General features: G+C 46.3%; 1 protein-coding gene across 3 annotated transcripts in view; it reads left to right on the top strand.

The window, feature by feature from the left end:
- The window catches only part of Ak5 (adenylate kinase 5), a 181,841-nt gene that overhangs the window by 135,550 nt on the left and 22,880 nt on the right, over window positions 1-23,411 (top strand). For all 3 annotated transcript variants that reach the window (XM_034501205.1, XM_076933423.1, XM_076933426.1), the window contains exons 9-10: window positions 5,606-5,648; window positions 9,483-9,527. In XM_034501205.1, the coding sequence (XP_034357096.1) occupies window positions 5,606-5,648; window positions 9,483-9,527 (88 nt within the window). The remainder of the gene's footprint in view (window positions 1-5,605; window positions 5,649-9,482; window positions 9,528-23,411) is intronic.

Raw genomic sequence — 23,411 nt, 5'->3', positions numbered from 1 at the left:
ACACACACACACACATACACACACATACAAAAATAAATAATAAATCTCTTTCTTAATCTCCTGATGAAGGTGATCCACCTTCATCCACTAACACATGAATCCATCCCCATTCCTATGCTGAGACCGAGTCGCACTTCCTGTCTAAGACTGTGCTTCCTCGTCCATCAGTCACAACCCCCATCTCGCCCGCCTCCTACTGATGCTGAGTTCAGTTAGGACCACACATGCTGAAAACCTCCAGGAATAGAAAAGTTCCCTCCCTCGATGTTATTTTGCTTATTTTGTGTGAGTGCGTGTTACACGTAGTGTGTGTGATGTTTGCACACGTGTATGTGCAGGCATGCACGCCTGTGCGTGTGTGAGGCTGGAGAAAGATCTCAGGTGTCCTGCTCTATCCGTCTCTCATTCATTCCTGTAAAACAACCTCTCCCTGAATCTGGAGTCAGCCTGGTCGTTTGGAAGGACAGGAGTATGTCACACTGCGACACTGTGGAGGCAGAGACTGGCATCAGGGACCTGAATTCAGTGCCCTGCCCCCTCCTGAAATACTGGGATATCAGGCACATTCCATGCAGGGGCTCCACACCACTTCAGTCCTGTGCCTACACACGGGACTGCGGCAGTGGTCGGGCAGATGCCGTCTCAGCATTGTGAAGATCTTGACAACATCAGCTTCCTGTTACGCAGTGATCCTCTTGTGACAGCGTGGTATACAATGGTCCTTCAGCCATGAGTACATGCTATGCTGTTGTTACAGTGGAGGAGGATGACACTGCGGAAGCCATCTGTGCCGCTGCGGTGTTTTGTCTTCTCCAGGCCATTCAGGGAACGAATAATGACAAGACTCTGTTGAGTTGGTGGCAGTAGACAATGAGATAGTGGATGCTCACTGTCAGATTGGTGGGATTCCAATCACCTAGGAGACACACCTGTGGGGTGTCTGTGAAGGCGCTCCCACAGATGTTAAAGAGAGAGACTCACTCTGAACGTGTGTGGCACTACTCTGTGGTTGAATAAAAAGAGGGCAAGGACAAAACCCAGTAAACACATCTTTCTCTGCTTCTTGCTCTGCCCTGTGGACAAGCAACCTCACATTCTCACTGTGCTGTGTGAGAGCCCCCCCCCCCCCGTGGACACACCTTCCCATGAGGAACTACACACTCAGACTGAGATGTCTCCTTTGGCCCTACAGTTTTCTTGCTGGGCGTTTGGTCTTGGAGATGAGAAAAATAACTAACTCAGACCTTGTTATCCTGGAGGGAAGATGCCACACACCAGTCAGCTGCTCCTCCTGCAGATAACTCCACCCCAGGGCAACAGCAGCCTGTCTGCATGTACACCCTGGGAAAGAGAGTGTAGTATTGGTTAACTGACTACCTAAGCATTTACCTCAGGTGCTGCTGTGCCTTCAGTTCAGTGACAGATGTTTTCCCACAAGTCATCAGTACACCCTCCACATAGAGAGCCAAACTCTGCAACAAGCAGAGCTGTGTGGGCTGTGGGCGATTTACAACCTCACTGCAGGACGCCACAGACAACCCCTCCTGGCATTAACTGCACAAGGCTTCTAGACTCCACATTTGTGAGTCACAAATATGTAAATATGACATTTACATAGAATCTGCGCCTATAGGCATGCTGTCTTTGTCAGTTCAGAAAATTGGCTATCCCACAACATGTCCCCTTAAACTTTCATTTAAAGCTGTGGAAAGTCACCTGGGCCTGTTGCACCTATAAAGACTAATCCTCAATGCGGACTCAGCATGACAAAAGGCTGGCTGTACGGAATCCACACAGTAAACAGCTACGACACAAAGAGGTGTCCACGGTCCTTAGTAGAATGTGGTGGTTAGAGCACTGGGGTTTTTCAAATCTCCCATCAGTGGAGATGGAACCTCAGTGCAACTGAGCAAAGCAGCACATCGGATGGTTCAGAAGGAGACTCATCTTCCCTCCTCGTCTAGCAGGTAGCCCAGGTTAGCCCCATTCATGTAGAACATACGCAGCATGGGAAGAGGTAAAACTATCTCTCCAGGGCTTCTAGCTTCTTATTCACCAAAGCAGGTGCTTGCCATTCACTCTGTGTGTGTGTGTGTGTGTGTGTGTGTGTGTGTGTGTGTGATGCCAGATTTCTTCCTTTTTCCTTTCCTTCCTCCCCTCTCTCCCTCTTCCTCTTCCTTCATTTCTTTTTTTTCTTTTTCCAGTAATAGGTACTAAACCCAGGGCCTCGAGCATACTAGGGAAACCTCTACCATTGAACTGTACCCCCAACCCAGATAAACATTATTTTTACAATGCTCAGATGCTAAACTCAGGGCCACTGCATACCAGAAGACTACTGTACCACTGGGCAACAATCCTAGCCCTTGCTCCTGATTGGTTGGTTGGGTGGGTGGCTGGCAGGTTTTGCTGCAAACTGAACCTTCATAAATTCTAGGCAAAAAGTTGGTTTTGTTTTACAGGGGGGAGAGAAACCTCAGAGCGTTGGATGTTCTAGGCAAGCCCTCGCCACTGAGCCTATAGTTGGACTTATAGAAGATTTACCCTAGAAGTATGAGGTATTCTGAGAGTCACTGCAGAACAGTACCCTCAGCCGAACATTCCCTTTGTCTGTGCAAGGCATTCCTAAGAACAAATGACAAAAACCTATTCACTCCAAGTGAGCTGATAGAAATAAAGTGGGGTTCAGTCAAAGCCTCGGGGTGAATGGAAAAGGTGACTGTAACTAAGAACTAGGAATGAGGACAGGTCCGACTCCAGAAGACAAATGGAGGGGGGGAGCCCTTTTGCAGTGTCGTCCTTTTTTCCCCTTTCTTTCATTTTTTGGAATTCAGATGAACTCTGATTGAACTCCCGAGACGTGCTACCATAAACAGGAAAGGGGAGGCCATGTCAGCCTGTTGGTGTCCCGGCCTATAGTCCAACAATACTGAAGAGCAAGGGTGTGAGCTCAGCTGTTTCCTCTGAACATCATCCAGATGTAGCCAACAACTGAGAGGTGGAAACAGATTCCCATTGGCAGTCATCCTCTATCCAGTGTCAGTACCCTCTTACCCTGTGGACATTTTGGTCAAGTGTATGCATCGCTCCAGATGAGTCCATAGGCTGGCTTCTCTAGACGCTGCACCTGAGTCAGGGATTCTTATGCAAGGGTGTGAGTGGGCTTGCTCTCAGATGGTACAGGGTCAGAGCTCATTAGAATTGTGGTCCTGGCTTCATCCTTGGTCCTGGGGGAAGCTCCAGAGCACACTGTACTGTACTGTACTGTAGAGTCATCCCTATTCACAGGCACAGACTGCTGGATCCTGAGCACTAAGGGTCGGGGGTCAGGAGGGCAATGGAAGACCACCAACACCCACCATGGTTGCTCTGCTGATGGGACTAAATCTTTGGGGCTGCTCAAGATAGTAAGAGGCATGGCTCTCACCCCAATGCTGACTTCACCAACGGCATGGCGGCAGAGCCAGAGGCCTCTCAGTTTCTTCACCTTCAGAAAAGGAAGGAGGAACGGCAAGAAGGGATGGAATTGTGCCCATTCCCCACACTGTGAAAGTGGCAGTTTCACTAAGGGACAAAGCAGGAGAGTGTCCCTCATGAGCCCCGAGGTTGTTTCCTTTGCAGAAGAGATTAATTAATGTGATTGTGCCCCTAAATGACCACTGTACTGAGCAGCCATCTTACTGCAGTTTTTCCAGAGACAAGGGCGAACATAAGAAGACAACCAGTAAAGATGCCCTGAGGCTCACATTCGAACAAGGTGTCAAGGCTCTGCTCTTCCACAAAGTGCTTTCCGTGCAGGTTGCCTCAGGGAGGCCATGTAACCAGCCGACCTCATTTAACAGACTCCAGCATCCAAGAGAATTAAAGGCAAAGGATGAGAGAAAGCACCGCCATGGAGATTGTCCTTGAAGAACACAGCAAACTCTATGGAGACCAGCTTGGCAAAAATCTACCAAAGTATAAGTACATTTGATCTGTGCCTACAAGGTGGCCATCCTAGAATTTACCCTGCAGGGATATATGTGTGATATGGTATCTATATGACTTGCTCTACTGAGCCACCTTTCCTAAAATAGGAAAGAAGTCAGCTCATCAATGAAGAGCAGGTGAAAAAGTAACTATAGTACTGACAACACAGCAATGCAGTGCAAAGAGCACTGTACTGAGAACATTCTGTATTGACAGAAGTTTCTCCAGATAGGTGCAAAAATAGAAGAACATCATACATACACACTCACAGTCACACTCACATACACAGTGATACACTCACACAAAGACTCATACTCACACACACAGACACACTCACAGAAACACACAGATACACACTCACACAAGACATACACTCATACTCACACAGAAACACACACACACACACACACAGAGAGAGAGAGAGAGAGAGACAGAGAGACAGAGAGACAGAGAGACAGAGAGACAGAGAGAGACAGAGAGAGACAGAGAGAGAGAGATTTAAATTAAAGCATATCCTTCCTTGGAGATCTGGAAGTCACTTTTTCATGTACCTGGAAAGGAATTTCCATGCCTGGTGCTCTAGCTTCATTCCTGTTGCTGTGATAAATAATTCCCAGACTTAAAACAACTTTGGAGAGGAAAATGCTTCTTCAACTTACGACTTCAGGCTTCAGTCCACCACTGAGGAGAAGTCAAACATCCAGTCACATCACATCCAAGGTCAAGAGCAGAGAGAAACAAATGCCACATAGTAGCTTGCTTTCTTTTTAGCCAGCCTTCTTCATTCTTGTGTAGTTTGGGGTTCAACCTAGGAAATGGTGCCACCCATGGTGGACTAAATCTTCTGATCAGTTAAGAATCAAGACAGTTCCACACAGACATGTCCACAGGCCAAGCCCATCTAGATAAATTCTATGAAGACTCTTCCAGAGATGACACTAGGCTGTGTCAAGTTGACAGTTAAAGCTAACCTACATGTATGTAACCTGTGGGTAAGGAGGGAGGAAGGTAAGACAGATGACCATGTAGGATGGTGGTGAGAGTTCTCAACAGGTGAATCTTTATAAACATGTCCTCCAAATACAGTGGGATAAAGGTAAAACAAGAGCTTTGAAGATAAATATGGGGAAGAGAGAGACCGCTGGATGTTTCTTCATTTTATGCTTAAGAACTAAAAAGCTTACCCATGGCCAAAGACGAGGCTCACATCTCAAACACCACCTGGCCCTTTACTGAAAATTTTGCCAACCTCAACTTTAAACTATAGTGTGTTCATAAAATAGCTGTGAGAATGCCCATCCATTAAGTTCTAACATTGAAGGATTTTGTCTTTGTGAAGCAGGCTTTTCTGTCCATAGATAATTCATGCACCAAAGAGACTAGATTCTGTACCAGTTACCAACAGACCATGGACTCTGAGGGCAAATGTCTTAAGTTTACTCTTGATCTTTGTCCCTTACAGCTGCATGGCTTCCAACAATGTGACTCCTGAAAATCTCTGTTACTCATCTGTACAAGTGTTTGGAAGTTCTTCCCTTAATGAAGTTGTTCCAAATGTCAAGCATTTAATGTTAGCAAGGAGCTTAAACATATCTCTTAATGTTACCATCTAATGCTTTGATTGTTTTTAAAACAGGACGATGATCAGCTAAATGTATTTGGAGAAGACACCGTGGGAGGTACGTTTCCTTTGCTAATCAGACCATGGAGCTTCTAATGTGCTTTCTTTATTTAACACCAACTAAGAAGATTAAAAACAACAACAATATACTTCTTTCCATTGGCCAGCAAATATGAGTTACCTTGTGGCTCTCTGCTTTCTTGGTCCACATGAGGAACCATGGGATCATTACTATGAGATGTGTTTTCTAACTTCTAAGATGCTCAGTGAGAAGGGGATACTCTGGTCCAGGTATTTGGGATGCATCCATTGTCCCATTCCTACTGGAAGTTACATGTGTTACAGTGTAGCAAGTCCCCATAGTAAAGAGTAATGCTCTCATGGGTTCCGGTGTAGCAAGGCCCCATAGTAAAGAGTAATGCTCTCATGTGTTACAGTGTAGCAAGTCCCCATAGTAAAGAGTAATGCTCTCATGTGTTACAGTGTAGCAAGGCCCCATAGTAAAGAGTAATGCTCTTCACCGCAATAGTCTTTAAACTTAACTGAAACATAAAAGTTCTGCAGTGGTGGTAACAGAGCCAATGTGGTTTGTCTGAGGTACAATTATTGTTAACTGAGCTGGAAACATAATTTTTTCCAAAATAGCAGTTGCTGTACTACAGGGTCCCATGGGAAGCCAACCCAAAACATAGCCTATATTATCATTTTCATCATGTTGAGAGTTTCTCAAAGGAGAGTGTGTGCCTAACATACACAGAGCCCCGGGTTCAGAATCTAGGCTCTCATGACCTCAGAGTGATGGTGCACACCTGTAATGCCAATACTCAGCAGGTGGAAACACAATTAGTTGAAGATTAGCCCTATCTACAAAACAAGTTTGAGGCTAGCCTGGGCTACACGAGACCCTGACTTAAAAACAGTTACTAAAATACCACTACATGCTAGCTCTATATAGAACTGAAAATAGATCAAATGGTCTGAATTTAATAGTGTTTATAAAAGGTGAGCTTCATAATTGCCCAGGTTAATAATTATGTCCTATCTGCTTGGTTAAAAAATAGTTGCCATGGTTTGTGGGGAAAGGGTTCATCGTATTGACTGTAACTCACACAACTGATTTGGCTTTTTAAATAACCGCACCCCATTAATTCCCCAATGATCCATGAAGGGCTAGATAAATTGTTATTCTCTGAGAACAGAAACAGCAGTAAGTGAAAATAACCTTCACCAAATAATTGTGGTGATCCACAGGGAAGGCGCAGAATCAGGAGCTGTCATACAGCTGTAACTCAGTCCCCGCCCAGAACCAGCTCTGTCTCGCTGGATGTGGGAGGCATGGCTGCTGGATTTATTCCTTGTTGTAAGAGCAGTAGACTCACATATTTTAAGGTAGAAAACTAGAACCTTCTAAAACGTTATGACCTATCTACGTTCAATGGCTAACATTCCAGCACACCTCACTTCAATGTGTCATCTTTTTCCTATTTTTACCCAACTGGGAATCTGTGTGAGCATGCAAATGTCATTCCACTTTTCACATATTGTTATATAAGCTCCCAAGCCTGTAAAAATTATACACCTTAATGATTTCTATTTTGTGTGAATATATGATTAGCAACTAAAATATAATTCTTTGTTTGTTTTTGTTTTTGTTTTTCGAGACAGGGTTTCTTTATGTAGTCCTGGCTGTCCTGGAACTCACTCTGTAGACCAGGCTGGCCTCGAACTCAGAAATTTGCCTGCCTCTGCCTCCCAAGTGCTGGGATTAAAGGTGTGTGCCACCACTGCATGGCTAAAATATAATTCTTAAACTGAAATTGGGAACAGCCATATTGCCTCTCATGAGAACAAGGGAAATAACCACAATGAACATGGCCTCCTTGCTCAAGTGCAAATACACTCCAAGTTGCTCAGAAGCTGCAGAACACGTGAGGAACACTGTGTGTCTGACCCTAACAGAAAGCTCCAGACATGAGCTGGACCCATGGCACAGGCTTCTAATCCCAGCTCTTGGGGGGGGGGGGGGGGGGGGGCAAGTCAGGAATATCTAAAATTCAGTGCCAGCCTGGGCTACAGAGTAAGTTTAAGGCTGACCTACACCACTCAGTGATGCCCCACTCCAAATTAAAGAGGAAAAGCAAAAGTACTGGGATAGGCTGGAGAGACGGCTCTGAAGGTACGAGCACCGCTGCTCTTCCAGAGAATTTGGGTTCAGCTCCCAGCATCCTAGTGGAGGCTCAGCCATCAGTAACTCCAGTTGCAGGAGATCTGACACCTATTTCTGGGCTCTGCAGGCACCAGGCACAGATGTGGTGTGCAAACATACAAGCAGGAAAAACACGTAAAGGAAAAAAATGATAATAATCAATTTTAAGGGCTGGGAATATAGCTCAGTGGTTGAGCCCTTGCTTAGCTGGTGTGAAACCTTGAATTCCATATCACAGGAAAAACATACAATCTCAATCTCTCTTTCTTTCACACACACACACACACACACACACACACACACACACACACACACACACCCCTCTGTCAAGCCTGTTGCTTATGGGACTAGAAACGTAGCACTTATGTCCTTGCCCTGAGGTCCCCATCAACACTTGGCAAGCTGAGACCCTTGAGGATCCCACTGACTCCAGGTGTTTCATACTTTCCCTACCCTGAGTCATTTCTCCTTACAGCAGTGGTTCCCCAAGTTCAGATCTTCTCACTGTCATGATTATTGCTATACACTACTGATTCTCTTGATTGCTCATTTGGTCTTGTTCTACAAACAGACTCATGATTATTAAATAAATACAGGTATGTTTAAAGGAAACTGCACATCCCAACTTAGAACAGAAAGGGGCATTGTCTGCTGCAACTATAAACTAGTTTTGTCCTCTAGAAATCTCATGTGTATACCAGTTTCTCCTTTATTAAGCAGGATGGTTGCAAATGCCAAATATTGGGTCAGGGTGGGGTGGATCTAGGAGGCACAGGAATAAGAGTGGGAATGAGTACAATCAAACACATTGTGTGCATATATGTGTGCATTATATATGTGTGCATTGAGTGCATATATGTGCATATGTGTGCATATATATGTGTGCATATATGTGTTCATTGAGTGTGTATATGTGTGCATTATGTATGTGTGCATATGTGTGCACTGTGTGAATATATGTGTGCATTGTGTGCATATATGAAATCCTTTAGAAGCACTACACTTTTAAAATGAAAAAAAACAAATATGTTTAAGAAAACTTATGAGGCTGGAGAGATAGCTCAGCGGTTAAGAACACCGACTGCTCTTCCAGAGGTCCTGAGTTCAAATTCCCAGCAACCACATGGTGACTCACAACCATCTGTAATGGGATCTGATACCGTCTTCTGGTGTGCCTGAAGACAGTTACAGTGTGCTCATATAATTATAAATAAATAATTCTTCAAATGAAATAAAATATTTGGGAAAAATAAAAGTTATATGTAAATTTGGAGATTGGCTTTCTAACCAGGCATGGTGCACACCTGCAATCCCAGCACTCAGGGAGCTGAAGCAAAAAGGTGGAGAGTTTGAAGTCCAGCAGAGTTTGAAGCCAGCTGGGGACACGCAGTGAGACTCTGTCTCAAAACAAAACAGTTGGCTTTCTTTGTGAATCACACTATTTGATGGTATCAGTTTTACACTTAAGATTGAAGGTCAACATTAAATAAAACTCTGCTGCCTCAGTCTAGGACAAAGGACAAAGCAGCCATTACCATCTGCTTATCACGATCTGTTTTTCCCCCTGTGGACTCAACTTATCTTACTAAACAAAGCTACAAGACCATAGGATTACAGAACATGAGTAGAGCCTGGACTTTGGTGTAGTATTTCTTGCCAGTAATTCAAATTATTCTTATTTTAAAGGCTTCATGGAGGATTTGAGGAAGTGTAAAATTATTTTCTTGATGGGTGAGTAACAGCTCTCAACTTCTCTAATATAGTCGCTAATAATATTGTAATAACAGAAAAATTGTATTCATCTCTCATTCAGCCCTGCTTTGAAATTCTGTTCCTCTTTTTGATCAAAATAATACCCCTGAGGTTGTGTTCATAAATATGCAATTTAACATTTTTTTCTGGCCTTGTTGATTTTCAGCAGAGAAAAGGCAGGGCTGCAGGAATCTCAGCTCCTGAGCTCAGCTCTGTAGTAGTGGAGTGTGTTACAAAGCCAACCGGGTGCTGTGTGTTAATGTCCAACATTCATCTTTGATATTTGATTGCCAACCCCCTACTTAAATTAAACATGTGGTGATTATATATGAAAACATACCACACACACACACACACACACACACACACTATATTCTGCACAACTCACAGCAAAAGCAGTCTAGTTTGGGAATAGATGTTCAGGCCAAGACTAGGACACTTGCCTAGTATCTGTGAAGCCTTAGATTTGATCTCCAACACACACACACACACACACACACACACACCTCATTTTTTAAATGTCATCATAAAGTAATATTTTTTAACCACTTGTGGGGTAAAATGTCTTGAGGCTAATGCCTTCTGTGCACCTGCCATGCTCCAGGATGCCTCAGATAATCCTTAAACATTGCCATAGTTTAGTGGCTCAGCTGTATTCCATCTCCTATACAGACAAAAAAAAGCCAACACTCAGGAAATTTAAGGGACTTAGTCAGGATCATGGTGTAGAATTAGGTTTTTTTTTTTTTTTTTTTGTGGACAGGAATGAACTGGTTAAGCGGTGGTTTAAAGTGTGAGGAGGAGCTGGAGGTGTGGCTTGGTGTCAAGAGCTCCTGCCATCGATGTTCAAGGTTTTGGGTTCAGCTCTCTCCAAAACATGTTGTGACGTCAGAATGCCCCTAAAAGCTATGCTTTTCTTTTATCATTTCAATATATAGTTACAAGTACCCTTACCTTGTTCCATGTTCCATAAAAGTATCTATTTATAATCAGAAATAATGAAAGATCCCTACCTCTTCATGAAGAAAACAATGATGTCATTCGCAGAGAAATACAATCAGATCAACTTCTAATCGTGTACACTGCTACTAGGACACCACCTTGGGAACTTCTAGGAAAATCTCCCTCACTGTCAGGTGGAGAAAATGAAGCCCAGAGAAGTGGAAAGGTTGGTCAAAGCCACTCAGTTACCTGGCGGACATCTGGAGACAAAGGTCTCTGGCTGCAGCTCCTTGTGCCAGACTCTCACCCCTGAGTGTGCAGCTCTGTGAGCTGTCACCCTGAGCGCCTGACCTCACACTATCACAGTGGGCTGTGCTGGGAAGGCGCCAAGGACACCCCATCGTAAAGAAGAGAGTAGTTACCAGATCCCATCTCCTGAGAAGTGTTACTACAGAGTTAAAGAGAGAAAAAGAACAGGCTGGGCTAAGCCGTGAGAGATCACATAGGTAAGAACTAGAAAATCTCTCTGAGGAGGCCATGTTGACACACAGAACCAGGAGCTGAGGAAGGGCCTCTGAGAACAGCATGTGTCTGCAAGAATTCTTGAGTCTTCCTATCTTACTAGGTCTCTATTGCTTGCCCCTTAATCATGGCCACAATCTACTCTTCCCATACGTATTTTATATTTTTCTCAGGAAGTAAAAGTGTGGGTTTTTTAACCTTTACCATAAATCATAATTTCAAAGGAAAATCAGCCCTGTTTATGGCTTACTAAAATTCTAATAATCTGTATTCTCTGCAAGAAACCTCCCTTGCATCTATATATTCTGGTCTCTGTTCAGATTTTATATTAGAGACCAAATTAGGGAAAGAAGTTATCAACCTTTAGAGTTGATATCTAGAAACTCAGAGTGGAAACCCTTCATTCTCATAATGTTTTAATAATATGATTCCCCAAAGCTTCTAGCGATAATACGACACGGCTTCCTGTTTTCCTCACCATCCCTGGTGGTATTTCTTCCAATTTCCCCATTGCTGTGACTCACAGCTTATGACTTGGAAATACATTGTCAAATGTCACCTCTGTGGTACGGGCATAGCCAAAGACCTCAACTCACCTGTTGCAAAGCCCTGTGCCCTTTAAAGAAACAAAGAGCACGGTATGTAATCATAGACAGCTAGACAAAGCACAAGACCTTCAGAGGGCCACAGAACACATTCAGACCGGCTTTCTCTGGACAGAAGAATTTTTTTTGCAGCTGCCTAAACTCTCTTGTTTTTTCAACGTATTTATCAGTCACTGTTCTGCTTGGAAAAAATAAAACAATTTACTGTTTAGACAGAAGGGACAAATTCACTGTGATACAGGGGATTGACTTCTCTTTTTCTAGGGCATCAGTGAAAATTGAGGCCTCAGTTCTAAATGCTCCTGTGATAAATAGCAGAATGGCTGTATCATCACAGGTCAATTTCAGGTCACGAAGCCCCTAAGAATAAAAAGACACAGCTATGGCTGTGTGGGTAGATTTTAACAAGACCCACGAGATTTCAATGGTACAAATTTGGTTCTGTCTATAGATGATTAGTGGGCTGGAGAGTCGGCTCAGTCAGTAAAATAGGTGGCCTAGCACACATCAGGCCCTGGGTTCAATCCCCTACACTGAAGATAGATGTTGAGGTCCAGGAAGTTAAGGTCACTGTTGTGTTTTATAAAAAAAAAGAAAAAGAAGCCAGAGATATGTTGGTTGCAGGAGCAGTATGCGGGGGAGGGCGTGCCACCGCGGGCCCATGATGAAGCATCCCTTCTCCCTGACGGACCAGCCACAGGATGGTATAGTATAGAACAGAGTTTATTTAGGGCATGGGAAGGGGAGTTGAGGGAAAGAAAGGACAGAGAGGGAAGAGAGGACGGCAGTAAGAAGAGCAAGAGAGAGAGAAGGGGCAAGCAGCCCCTTTTATAGTGGGTCAGGCACACCAGGCTGTTGCCAGGTAACCGTGGGGCAGAGCCTAGACAAAATGCCAACAGTCACCCTAGGCTATAAAAGGACTTTGTGGACATCCTGGGCTACATGAAACCCTGCCAAAAGAAAAAGAACATTCCTAGATTGTGCAGTTTGCAATTGGTGTCTTAGCTCCAGTCAGAGAAACAGGAGAGCTGCAGAATTGACGGTGCCTATGTTGATTTTACATGTTCACTACAACGCTTCAAAGTCGATATTCCAAATGCATTTGCCTGTATTCACAGACCATCAGCTCCTGTAGAATGGGACACGCCCCAGTAGACTGTCCTCATTACTGTCTGCTGGCTGACCCCAATGTGTTCTTCCTACTTCCTGCTACATCCCTGGGTCAGAGTTTGTCTCCAACACTGTCTACACCTGTTGTCTCTGGAGCTGGTCTCTTTGTCGGTCTTTTCCCTGGAGACAGCTGGTCTCCACTGACTCGGCGTCAGGCTTAACATTCCTTTGCTAATCACCAGCTTTGCTTCTTGGGACTCCTCATCCCTTATGTATGAGCCGCTCATTTGGATGGCCTATAGCAAGTGAAAAGAAATAGGTTTGTTGGAATAATTATTCTTTAGGAAGTAGTATGATCTATTTCCATAACAACTGAGACAGCGATCAGGATTGCTGAGCTGGAACTGGCGGGCAGGTTGCTGATGCAGTTGCTGTGTCTTGAGGGAGAGTATTCAGGTTAATTATGAGTCTATATGATGCTTCTTCCTTATGTCCCACAACCCTCTCACTGAGAGCAGCAACTTTCCCCCTAAACTGATGCAGAACAAGTAGGAATCTTCTCCTCCATCCCAGTGGGAGGAGTGTTCATGGAGAGTGTTCCCTCCTCAACAAAGGGCAGGTGCAAGCTGCCTTCTGACTCTGAGTGAATATCATTGTTCTGTTCCTGAGCAGAGCAATCCAGAGCCTGTTCATAGAGATATGCCTGTCCAAGGACACAGACTTGATCCCCAAAGGTCAAGCCTGCATTCACAAGACTCTGTGGAGATCCCACGGGCTTTGTGTGGTCCCACATAAGATCCACATGTGCTCACGCTACATGGGCCCAGCCACCGATGAGCATTGGAGGCATTTGGAGAATATGCTTCAGAGGGCTTCTCTGGGTCCCACCCTACCGCCTGTCATTTTTCATAGCCTCTTCTACTACCCCATTTTCCCTCCTCTATTCCCACACCCCTCTTTCCCTCGAACACAGTCTATTTTGGCTTCATTTCCCCTTGTCCACTTCTCACTGCTGTCTGTGCCCCAAACATCGCATAATTCGAGTTCACACTGATTCACCCAAAGCATTGAGAGATGTTTGCACTTGGAAAGCACATCTGGTTAATCGAGTGAAAGGTGAAGCTAGTGGCATAATGACGAAGCCGTCACCCAGTGCTGGCGGCTCCGGCGCATCAGGACACGTGCTGGCTGGTGGCTCCAGCGTGTCAGGACACAGATGGCCTTGTTTACTTTGGCACTGGTACTCTGGGGACTGTTTCTAAGCATTGTGGTGGCAATCTTAACTGCCAACTTGATTGGGTTAATAAACACCTGTAGATATGTGTGGGAGGGGATCTCCAAAGAGGATTGTTAGATCGGAAGGACTCTGGCCTAATCAGTGGGATCATGGATCCATTGATGGAGTCACAATACGATAACATTATTGGGAGACAGTGAAAGGTGTGGGAGGTGGGACCTTGTTGGAGGAAGAAGGTCTCCTTTGGGGACAATCTCATGTCCTACCACTTCCTGTACCTTTTCCCTCTGCTTCTTTGTTGCTATCATGCGAACTATTCAGCCCTACCTTGCCCTCATAGCCATGATGGGGCGAACTCTCAGGGATCCTGAACCACAGTCTTCTGTCCTTTAAGTTGCTTCACACAAGCATACTGTCATAGCGATGCAAAGACCAGCCAACCCAAGCCATGAGTTTTAGAGATATTCTGAGAAAATTTCGTGACATTACATGCATTTTAGCCACTACACATGGTCCCAGTTAGTTTATTAGAGAAGTGAGAGGTTTTCCTAAAATTCAATATTAAATGATTATCATGATTTCATTAGAGCCCCATTGTCTTTCATTGTTTCCTGTTGTAAAAGAGATGAATAATTACCTTTCAGAAGACTCTACTAGATATCAGCATGAATATAGTTGGTTAAATATGTTATAATACATTACAATCCTTTTTATTCAACCTCACTTGATAGAAGCCAGCTTCAGTTTAGCACTTGACACAGGCCAGGCACTAGGAAGCCTCTTCAGTGTTGTCTTTTGGAGTGCTTGTATCCAGACAAAGGACAGAGCACACTGACAGCCTTCATTTCTCAGTAAGACAGAAAGATAAACCGTGTATGAGAAAATAGGGTATCTTGGAAGTTGGGGCACTTAAAAAGCTCTCATGTTGTCAACAAACACTACCAGTTGTTTCTCTTGAAGTGACAGGCTTTATTTAGTTTCAGGAAGAAAAATTATCTGCCAGATATTGGCCTGGCAACTCATAACTGGTTCCTCAGAAAGTAAGAACAGATCTACAGCCATACCATTGGGAAAGCACCTAATCTTACCTGATCTTGGGAGCCAAGTAGGGCCTGGACCTAGATAGTACTCAGAAGGAAGGGAGTAGGAAGGACATTCAATGAGACAGAGGGGGGGGGAGAGGGAGAGGGAGGGGGAGGGGGAGAGGGAGAGGGAGAGAGAGAGAGAGAGAGAGAGAGAGAGAGAGAGAGAGAGAGAGAGAGAGAGAGAGAGAGAGAGAGAGAAACAAGGAAACAAGGAAACAAAGAAACAAAGAAACAAAGCAAGCAAGCAGCAGCTAGTTCACAGTGCAGGCACACACATGCACTTCCTGCAGGAAGCAGTTATTCCTCTGTGTGCCCAAGTGTTTTATGCACACTTCCCATTTTGCTACACAAACTATTAAAATGAGCCAGGCAAAGTGATGTATGCCCTTTCTTCCCAGCACTCAGGAGGTGGAGGCCGGAGGTTCTCTGTAAGTTTGAGGTCAGTCTAGTCTATCTCAAATCTTAGGCCAGCCAGGGTTATGTAATGCAATTCCATCTCAAAAAGAACTAAAATAGTGCATACTTATGGGTCATTATTTTTTAATTAAATTTTCTTCTGCTTCACCAAAGTGCCCTGAAGTGATTCTGATGCAGGTACACTCTGGTGAGGATGCACAAGCCAGTGAGATGCCTCATTGGCAAAGGCGATCACTTACCACCAAGCTTGAGGGCTTGCGTTTGATCCCTGGAGCCTACACAGTAGAAGGGAGGACTGACTCTCACTGTTGTCCTCTGACCTCCACATGAGTATTGTGGCAACCATATACACCAAATACATACATGTAAAAGAAATAAAGAAGCACACGTGGCTGCTACTGCTGGATTCTGATGCTCTGCTCCAGCAGTTTTAACCACTGCCCAGGCCATCCATGGGAAGTAAATGATTTAGGAGTATAGTACAAGTCGGAGTCCCCAGTGTCTGCGGGCACACTCCGAAGACCAGCAGCTGCAGTGGCATGGGAGTGGAGTGGGACGGTCCCTGTTTGCTGGCATTGGTCTTCTCAAAAGAGCAATTGTGAAGAGGGTATCAGAGGACAGTAGCATCTCCAGGGAGGCTCTGCTTCTCTGGATCCTGAAGGTCTGGGATGCTCTGAAAGTCTCTCTGGACCAAGAAGCTCAGGACACTTGTCAAGGGGGCAGAAGAATGTGTCAGAGGACCAGCTTTGGATCAATACAACAGGAAAAGCCAGGCCACAGGGAGGAAAAAAAAAAAAAAAAAAAAAACCACAAACAAACAAACAAGGTGGAGAAGCAGCCCTAACTAGAAGACAGAAGCAAACGAACTGAACCAAGAGCACCAGAATGACCATCGATTCCACATCGAGCAGTGGAATCCGAGGCTAGACCTTGGCTTCTGCCGTGATGTGAAGCAGACAGCTCATGAGCAAAGCCATGGGTAATTTGCTTTGACCAGGTTATGGGCCACTGTGGGGAGCCGACAGAAGGCGGCTATCATCCTTGCAGCCATCTTGAGCCAAATACCCTGACATGAGACATGATTACAACAGCCTACAACAGCTGAGCACACTCTGATAACATCTTGTTTTAGATACCCAGGATCTTCCCTTGGGTGTGTGAGACTTAAAGGTGTGATTTAGAGCCGAGACTTTAGGGCGTGACTTAAGGTGTGATTTAGAGATAAGATCTAAGGGTGTGACGTAGAGGCATGGCTTAGAAGTGAGACATAAAAGGCGAGAGGCAGACAGAAGAAATAATTATTATTAAGTATTAGGCACTTGGCACTTGGAGGAAGAACTTGGATTAGACATTAGACACTTGAGACAGAGAACTAGGTATTAGACATTAGGCACTTAGCACTTGGAAGAAGTAACTTGGAACTTGGAGGCACTAGGGACTAGGAACTAGGGACTAGGAACTCAAGACTTGGGACTTGGACTAGGAAGAGAGACTGAAGAATAAACGGGATAGAATCACACTCTGTCTGGTCTCCATTCCTCGAATCCGTCCTCACTCTTTCTCTTGCTGAACCCTGACCCTCAGACCAGAGCAGCCTGGAGCAGTGCGGGCTCTAACAATTTAGCCCCCAAGGCTTTTGGCAGTGCAGGTTCAAACATTAGTAGAGTGGTCCCCGACATTTTGGCCCCTAAATGTGGGGCAGTGTGGTTCTCAACAGGCCACCAGACACTGGATAAAGTGGGAATTCTGGGCGTACCTTGGGTGTTTCTCCAAGTAAGACTGCCATTTGAATCCATGGACCAAATAAGGAAGACTGTCCTGCACCAACACAGACATGCACTATTCAGCCTGTCTGCCTGAGGGGCAAGGAAAACACACAGAAGAAGAAAATGGGGCTCTTTGTCACTTTGGAGGTTGCAATCCATTTCTCCTGTCCTTGGACATCACAGCTCTGGGTTCTTCAACCTTCAGACTAGAACTTATACCACTGACCTAGACTATCAAACTGCCCAAAACCTGAGAAGACACTGGGCCACTTGGGCTCAGCTTGAAGGCCATCACTCCCCTCACTCCCTGATTTGAGATGGCTACTATGAGACTTCTTGGCCTGCAAGGTCACATATCCAGTTCCCAAAATTAATGTGTCTTTGGTGTTGCTGTTGTTGTTGCTGTTGTTGTTGCTATGACTTGTGAGACAAGGTTTCATAGCCCACCAACTTGACAGAGAACACTAGCAGTTTCTCCCATCTGCAGTGAGAGGAACGGCCCAGCCCTCGGTAAGGGGATGAGGACTTCATTAACTGTATTAACAGTTACTTGTTCACCATGGGGCCGTTATCTCAGCATTATTACACTGTAAATATGAAAAGAAAGATGAGCAGGCCTCCCTGGGCGGCCACTGGGCTCCATGGCAAACCGCCTCTTCTTGCTCAGGTCCTCTAGAAACTCTCAGGCAGGCCTAGCCCCAAGAATCTCCAGGGGAATCTTAAAATTTTTCTTTTTTTTCTTTTTTTTTAATAATGAGAAATTTCAAACTTCCAACGAAGCTAGAAGCATTTTTATGGTGAGCACTGTGTATCTGTCAACTATATTCTACGGTCAGCATTTTGCTAGGTCTTGTTTTCTCTGTCTATCAGATCCCCAATTTTTTTTTCTTATACATTTCAAGAAATATTGCAAATTTCTGCCCTTCTTTCCTGGGGCATCTTCTAAACTTTGGAGTCTCCAGGAGGTGTCAGCTGCAGACATTCATAGATGTCTTTCTGCTCTGGGATTTTTTCCCCCAATCCTAAGTTTCTTTGTTCGCTAAGTGACTGTGCTGATAGATCCCCTACCAACCAAGACTGTACCAGTCTCATAGTAAAGAGAAGACCTGGGCAGCCAAATACAGAGCCCTAGAGATAGGTTAAGACCATGAGTCAGTAGTGGAGTGTCTGCCTGGCATGCCATGGTGAGGTCACATGACCAGACAGACCTTCTCACATCATGACCAGGTCATGAAACAGAACATGAGAGCCGGCATCCCAGTCACCTTCAGGGCACATCCCCAAAGAGCTCAAGTCTCCTGCTAGGTCCCACCTCTTAAACTCCCTGGTCCCTTCCATGGTGCCAAGGCTGAGGACTCAAGCCTTCTCCTCATGCATGAGCCTTTACAGAATATTCCAGACCTAACTTTAGCAGGTCAGGATTAAAATGCTTCCATAGGCAGGAGCACTGTGAAAGGAAAGCTGGGATACTATGATGGAATGCAACCCAAAGTAGGGATCCCTTCATGGAATCCAGTCAAGGAACCAAGCCATGGAGGCAAGGGGGCTCTTAGTGTGTCATAGAAGTCAGAGCTGTCTGACTTCCTTAGCTTGTGTGATCACATCAACAACTGTTTAATTAACAAAAGAGACAAATCAATGTTCTTCCAACTGCTTAGGTCCAAAGCAAGGCCTAGGACTGACTCTTGTGTCATGTACAGGGCTGCCTCATGGAGTGCTCGTCACCCAGTCATTGTGCCAACAGTTGCCAGGTACCTCCTAGATTCCAGGCCATAATAATAAGGAAGCATGCCTGCTGCCCTCAGTGTCCCAGCCCAATCTAAAGTCTTATATGACCCACAGCTGACCCTGTCACTGGCATGTTTCACCAAAATACCTGTCAAAGGCTTCCAGAACTTGTAGAAATGTTGACTAGTGTAAATACATATTTTCTTAGTCACTCTGGGCCACAGTGCATCAGCTCCCAGCAACAGCACACTGAAGCCAGGCTTAGCAAAGCACTCGTGTTAGCTGGAGGAGAGGTTACAAGAGACTTGTGGGTCCCGGATGGCTCAGGCTCACAGTTAAGAAGCAAAATAGCTTTTCTCTGAAAGGAGTCATTCAGTCACAAAAACATGAACTCAGGGTTGAGACCATTTTCATTTAAAGAGAAGGATTTCAAGGGCAGGAATGGATGGATTTTGAGAAAGAAAGAAAAAACAGAGCGATTACCTAGAAATCAGATAGGTTGATTTGCCAAAGATACTTAGTACTGCCAAAGGTATGGTTGCAGAGGCTATTCACCTTTAAAGATGTGGGAAACGGTGCTACAGTTTAAAGGTGTGTCCGATCATTGTAAAAGCATACACTGTTAGAGCTGACTGTGTGTCTGTGTGTGTGTGTGTTCATGTGTGGGCATTGTGCACGTGCTGTGTGGGGGGGGGGGTCAAAATCTTAAATGTTGGCCCTCAGGTACCTTCTACCTTTTACTTGAGACAGAGTCTCTCATTGGCCTGGAACTTTCTCAAGTAGGCTAAGATAACTGGTCCGTAAGCTCCCAGGGATTCACCTGTCTCTGCCTCCCATCTCACGATCACTGAGAACTTTGGGGAAATATTCAAATCCAACAGGAACACCTCACATCATCAGAAGAGGAATATAGTTGCCAGGAGACGTTATAGCGGTGAGGAAGTTAGGTCACATGGCCCAGTGGGTTCTGTTTTCTCCCTCTCTCAAGGAGTACGTACCAACTCAGTAGATGCAGATAAATGAATAATTGACTGGTTATAAGAAGGAAGCAGTGCTTGCCATGGAGACACCATAGTTTCAAAGGAGGCAAAGCGTCCATTACCAGTTAGGGCCTGGTGTGGGGCTGGCTGGGAGGCAGAGCTTCAGGGAATTGGATCAACGTGGCGGGGTCATAACGAGGACAAACAAGCTGAAGAATGAGAGAGTGGGAAGACACTGTTAGAGAGATGGTTCTAGTTGAGTGGTGAATGCCTAGGTTCAGCCAGACGTGTGCATGGCTGAATCTCGACGTGGGAAAATCAATTTCCCGGCTAATGTAGGAATAGGAGCCTGGGACACTTGGCTGACAGCAGTCAGAGCCCAGAAGACACTTTCCTCCACTTTGCCTTAGAGAAATGTAACCCTGTAAGTTCTCTAGATCCAATGTATGTAGTTGAACTGTCAAATATCCATACGTACTGATGGAGTTTGCATGCCCTCACACGGTCAGGCACTTCTAAGGGGTGAAGTGCCCACCTTCATTTCTGACTTTGAACTGGGTTTGATTCAGACCTCCATGGGCTCAATGCTATAACTCAGGACAGAGCCAACAAATGAGTGTTTGTTGGAAATGGTGGGCACCAAGCATCATGGTTTTTCTGAGAGAAAAGATGAAGAACATTTATAGTGTGATTATAGACGACAGATTTCAAAGTAGATACAGACCTTGGCTGTTGGAACCCACACTGCCCCTAGCTTGGGAGCCACTATGTTGCAGACCACACTGTCTGGCTTGGGGGTCACTGTGTCCCGGACCTCACAGACCCACTTTTGGGGCTAAGTGCTCTGGTCCGAGGGGATCAGACAATAGGGTCTAGCAAGAGAGAGTGGGGATGAAGGGGAAGAGACACGAAGAATGGAGACAAGACAGAGGTTCTAGTCAAGTCTCAAGTCTCGTTTGTTGAAAGGAAATCTGGGGTATTTATATGCTTTGCCATGTGCCTTGCAAGCGTGTATATCATGTGCACCTTGCAGCTGGAGGCACTAAACAGCAAAACAAGATATGTGGGATAAACAAGATGTTTGTCAGAGTGTGCTCAGCTGTTGTAGGCTGTTGAAAACAAGTCTCTTGTCAGGGTATATGGCTCAGGATGGCTGCAAAGATGATAGCCGCTTTCTGCTAGGAGTCGGTTCCCAACACTTGGCAACTGGTCAAGTACAGGAACTGCGGCAGAAAAAGTCACAGACAGTATGAGGCAGAAGATCGATTGTTTCTCCCCAAGTAGAAACCAAAGGTCAGTCAGGAACAGTACAGGGCCGTCTGCAGCCACGGGATACAGACTGGCAGAGCTGCATCCTCCATGTGGTAGAGGATTGTGCACCGTTAGACTCTTCCTTGTCATGTCATTTGTGTTGGGATGGCCATAAATTACTAGCCCTTGCCTCTGGATGGGGCTTAAAGGTCTTAATCAGAGCCTAGCACCCCGCTGAAACTGCGGGTCTCCTGTCACCTGGTCCTAAATCTGACACTTCTCTGGTAGGAAGACTCAGCTCCAAGACTGTCAGCACCAGGCTTATCAGTGTCACACCAATGAAAGTCAACCCATAGTGTCCCCGCAGTGTCCCTGCAGTGTCTCCACAGTGTCCCCCACAGTATCCTCCACAGTGTCCCCTGCAGTGTCTTCCACAGTGTCCCCACAGTGTTCCTGCAGTGTCCCCCACAGTGTCCCCACAGTGTTCCTGCAGTGTCCCCCACAGTGTCCCCACAGTGTTCCCACAGTGTCCCCCACAGTGTCCCTGCAGCGTCCGCCACAGTGTTCCCCAGTGTCCCCTGCAGTGTCCCCACAGTGTCCTTCACAGTGCCCCTCACAGTGTCCCCACAGTGTTCCTGCAGTGTGTCTCCCACAGTGTCCCCCAGTGTCCCCACAGTGTCCCCAGTGTCCCCACAGTGTCCTCCACAGTGTCCCCCACAGTGTTACCTGCAGTGTCCCCACAGTGTTCCTGCAATGTTCTCCCATGGTGTCTCCTGCAGTGTCCCCCACAGTGTCCCTGCAGTGTCCCCCACAGTGTCCCCACAGTGTCCCCCACAGTGTCCCTGCAGCGTCCGCCACAGTGTTCCCCAGTGTCCCCTGCAGTGTCCCCACAGAGTCCTTCACAGTGCCCCTCACAGTGTCCCCACAGTGTTCCTGCAGTGTGTCTCCCACAGTGTCCCCCAGTATCCCCACAGTGTCCCCACAGTGTCCTCCACAGTGTCCCCCACAGTGTTACCTGCAGTGTCCCCACAGTGTTCCTGCAATGTTCTCCCATGGTGTCTCCTGCAGTGTCCCCCACAGTGTTTCCTTCAGTGTCCCTGCAGTATTTCCCTCAATGTCCCCCACAGTGTCCCCTGCAGTGTCCCCCACAGTGTCCCCACAGTGTCCTCCACAGTATTCCCCACAGTGTCTCCACAGTGTCCCCACAGTGTCCTGCAGTGTCTTCTGCAGAGTCCCCACAGTTTCCCCCAGAGTGCCCCTGCAGTATCCCCCAGTGTCCCCACAGTGTCCCCAGTGTCTCCCACAGTGTCCTCCACAGTGTCCCTCACCATGTCCCCACAGTGTCCCTGCAGTGTCCCCCACAGTATCCCCACAGTGTCCCCAGTGTCATCCACAGTGTCCCCACAGTGTCCCCTTCAGTGTCCCCCACAGTGTCCCCACAGTGTCTTCCACAGTGTCTTCCACAGTGTCCCCAGTGTCCCCCACAGTGTCCCCACAGTGTCCCCCACAGTGTCCCCACAGTGTCCCCCACAGTGTCCCCACAGTGTTCCCCACAGTGTCTTCCACAGTGTCTTCCACAGTGTCTTCCACAGTGTCCCCAGTGTCCCCCACAGTGTCCCCACAGTGTCTTCCACAGTGTCTTCCACAGTGTCCCCAGTGTCCCCCACAGTGTCCCCACAGTGTCTTCCACAGTGTCCCCCAGTGTCCCCCACAGTGTCCCCCACAGTGTCCCCCACAGTGTCCCCACAGTGTCTTCCACAGTGTCCCCAGTGTCCCCACAGTGTCCCCCACAATGTCCCCCACAGTGTCCCCCACAGTGTCCCCACAGTGTCCCCCACAGTGTCCCCCACAGTGTCCCCACAGTGTCTTCCACAGTGTCCCCCAGTGTCCCCCACAGTGTCCCCCACAGTGTCCCCCACAGTGTCCCCCACAGTGTCTTCCACAGTGTCCCCTAAAGTGTCCCCCACAGTGTCCCTGCAGTGTCCCCCACAGTGTCCCCACAGTGTCCCCATATGAAGAGCTGTGTGAGAAGGCCTCAGGCTAAACCCCAGGTTTCCTCCCATGAAAACAGTATACAATAAAATGTCAACAAAGAACACTGGGGGCTGGGGCTGGGGTCCAGGTGGTAGAGTGCTTACCCAGAAGGCACCAAATAAATGTTGTGGTGACTGCTTTTAATCACTTCATGAAGCGGAGGAAGGAGAGCTGGACATCATCCTT

Source organism: Arvicanthis niloticus, chromosome 4, assembly GCF_011762505.2.
Source record: "Arvicanthis niloticus isolate mArvNil1 chromosome 4, mArvNil1.pat.X, whole genome shotgun sequence".
Lineage (NCBI taxonomy): Eukaryota > Metazoa > Chordata > Mammalia > Rodentia > Muridae > Arvicanthis > Arvicanthis niloticus.
This window is presented reverse-complemented; position numbering and strand designations above follow the sequence as displayed.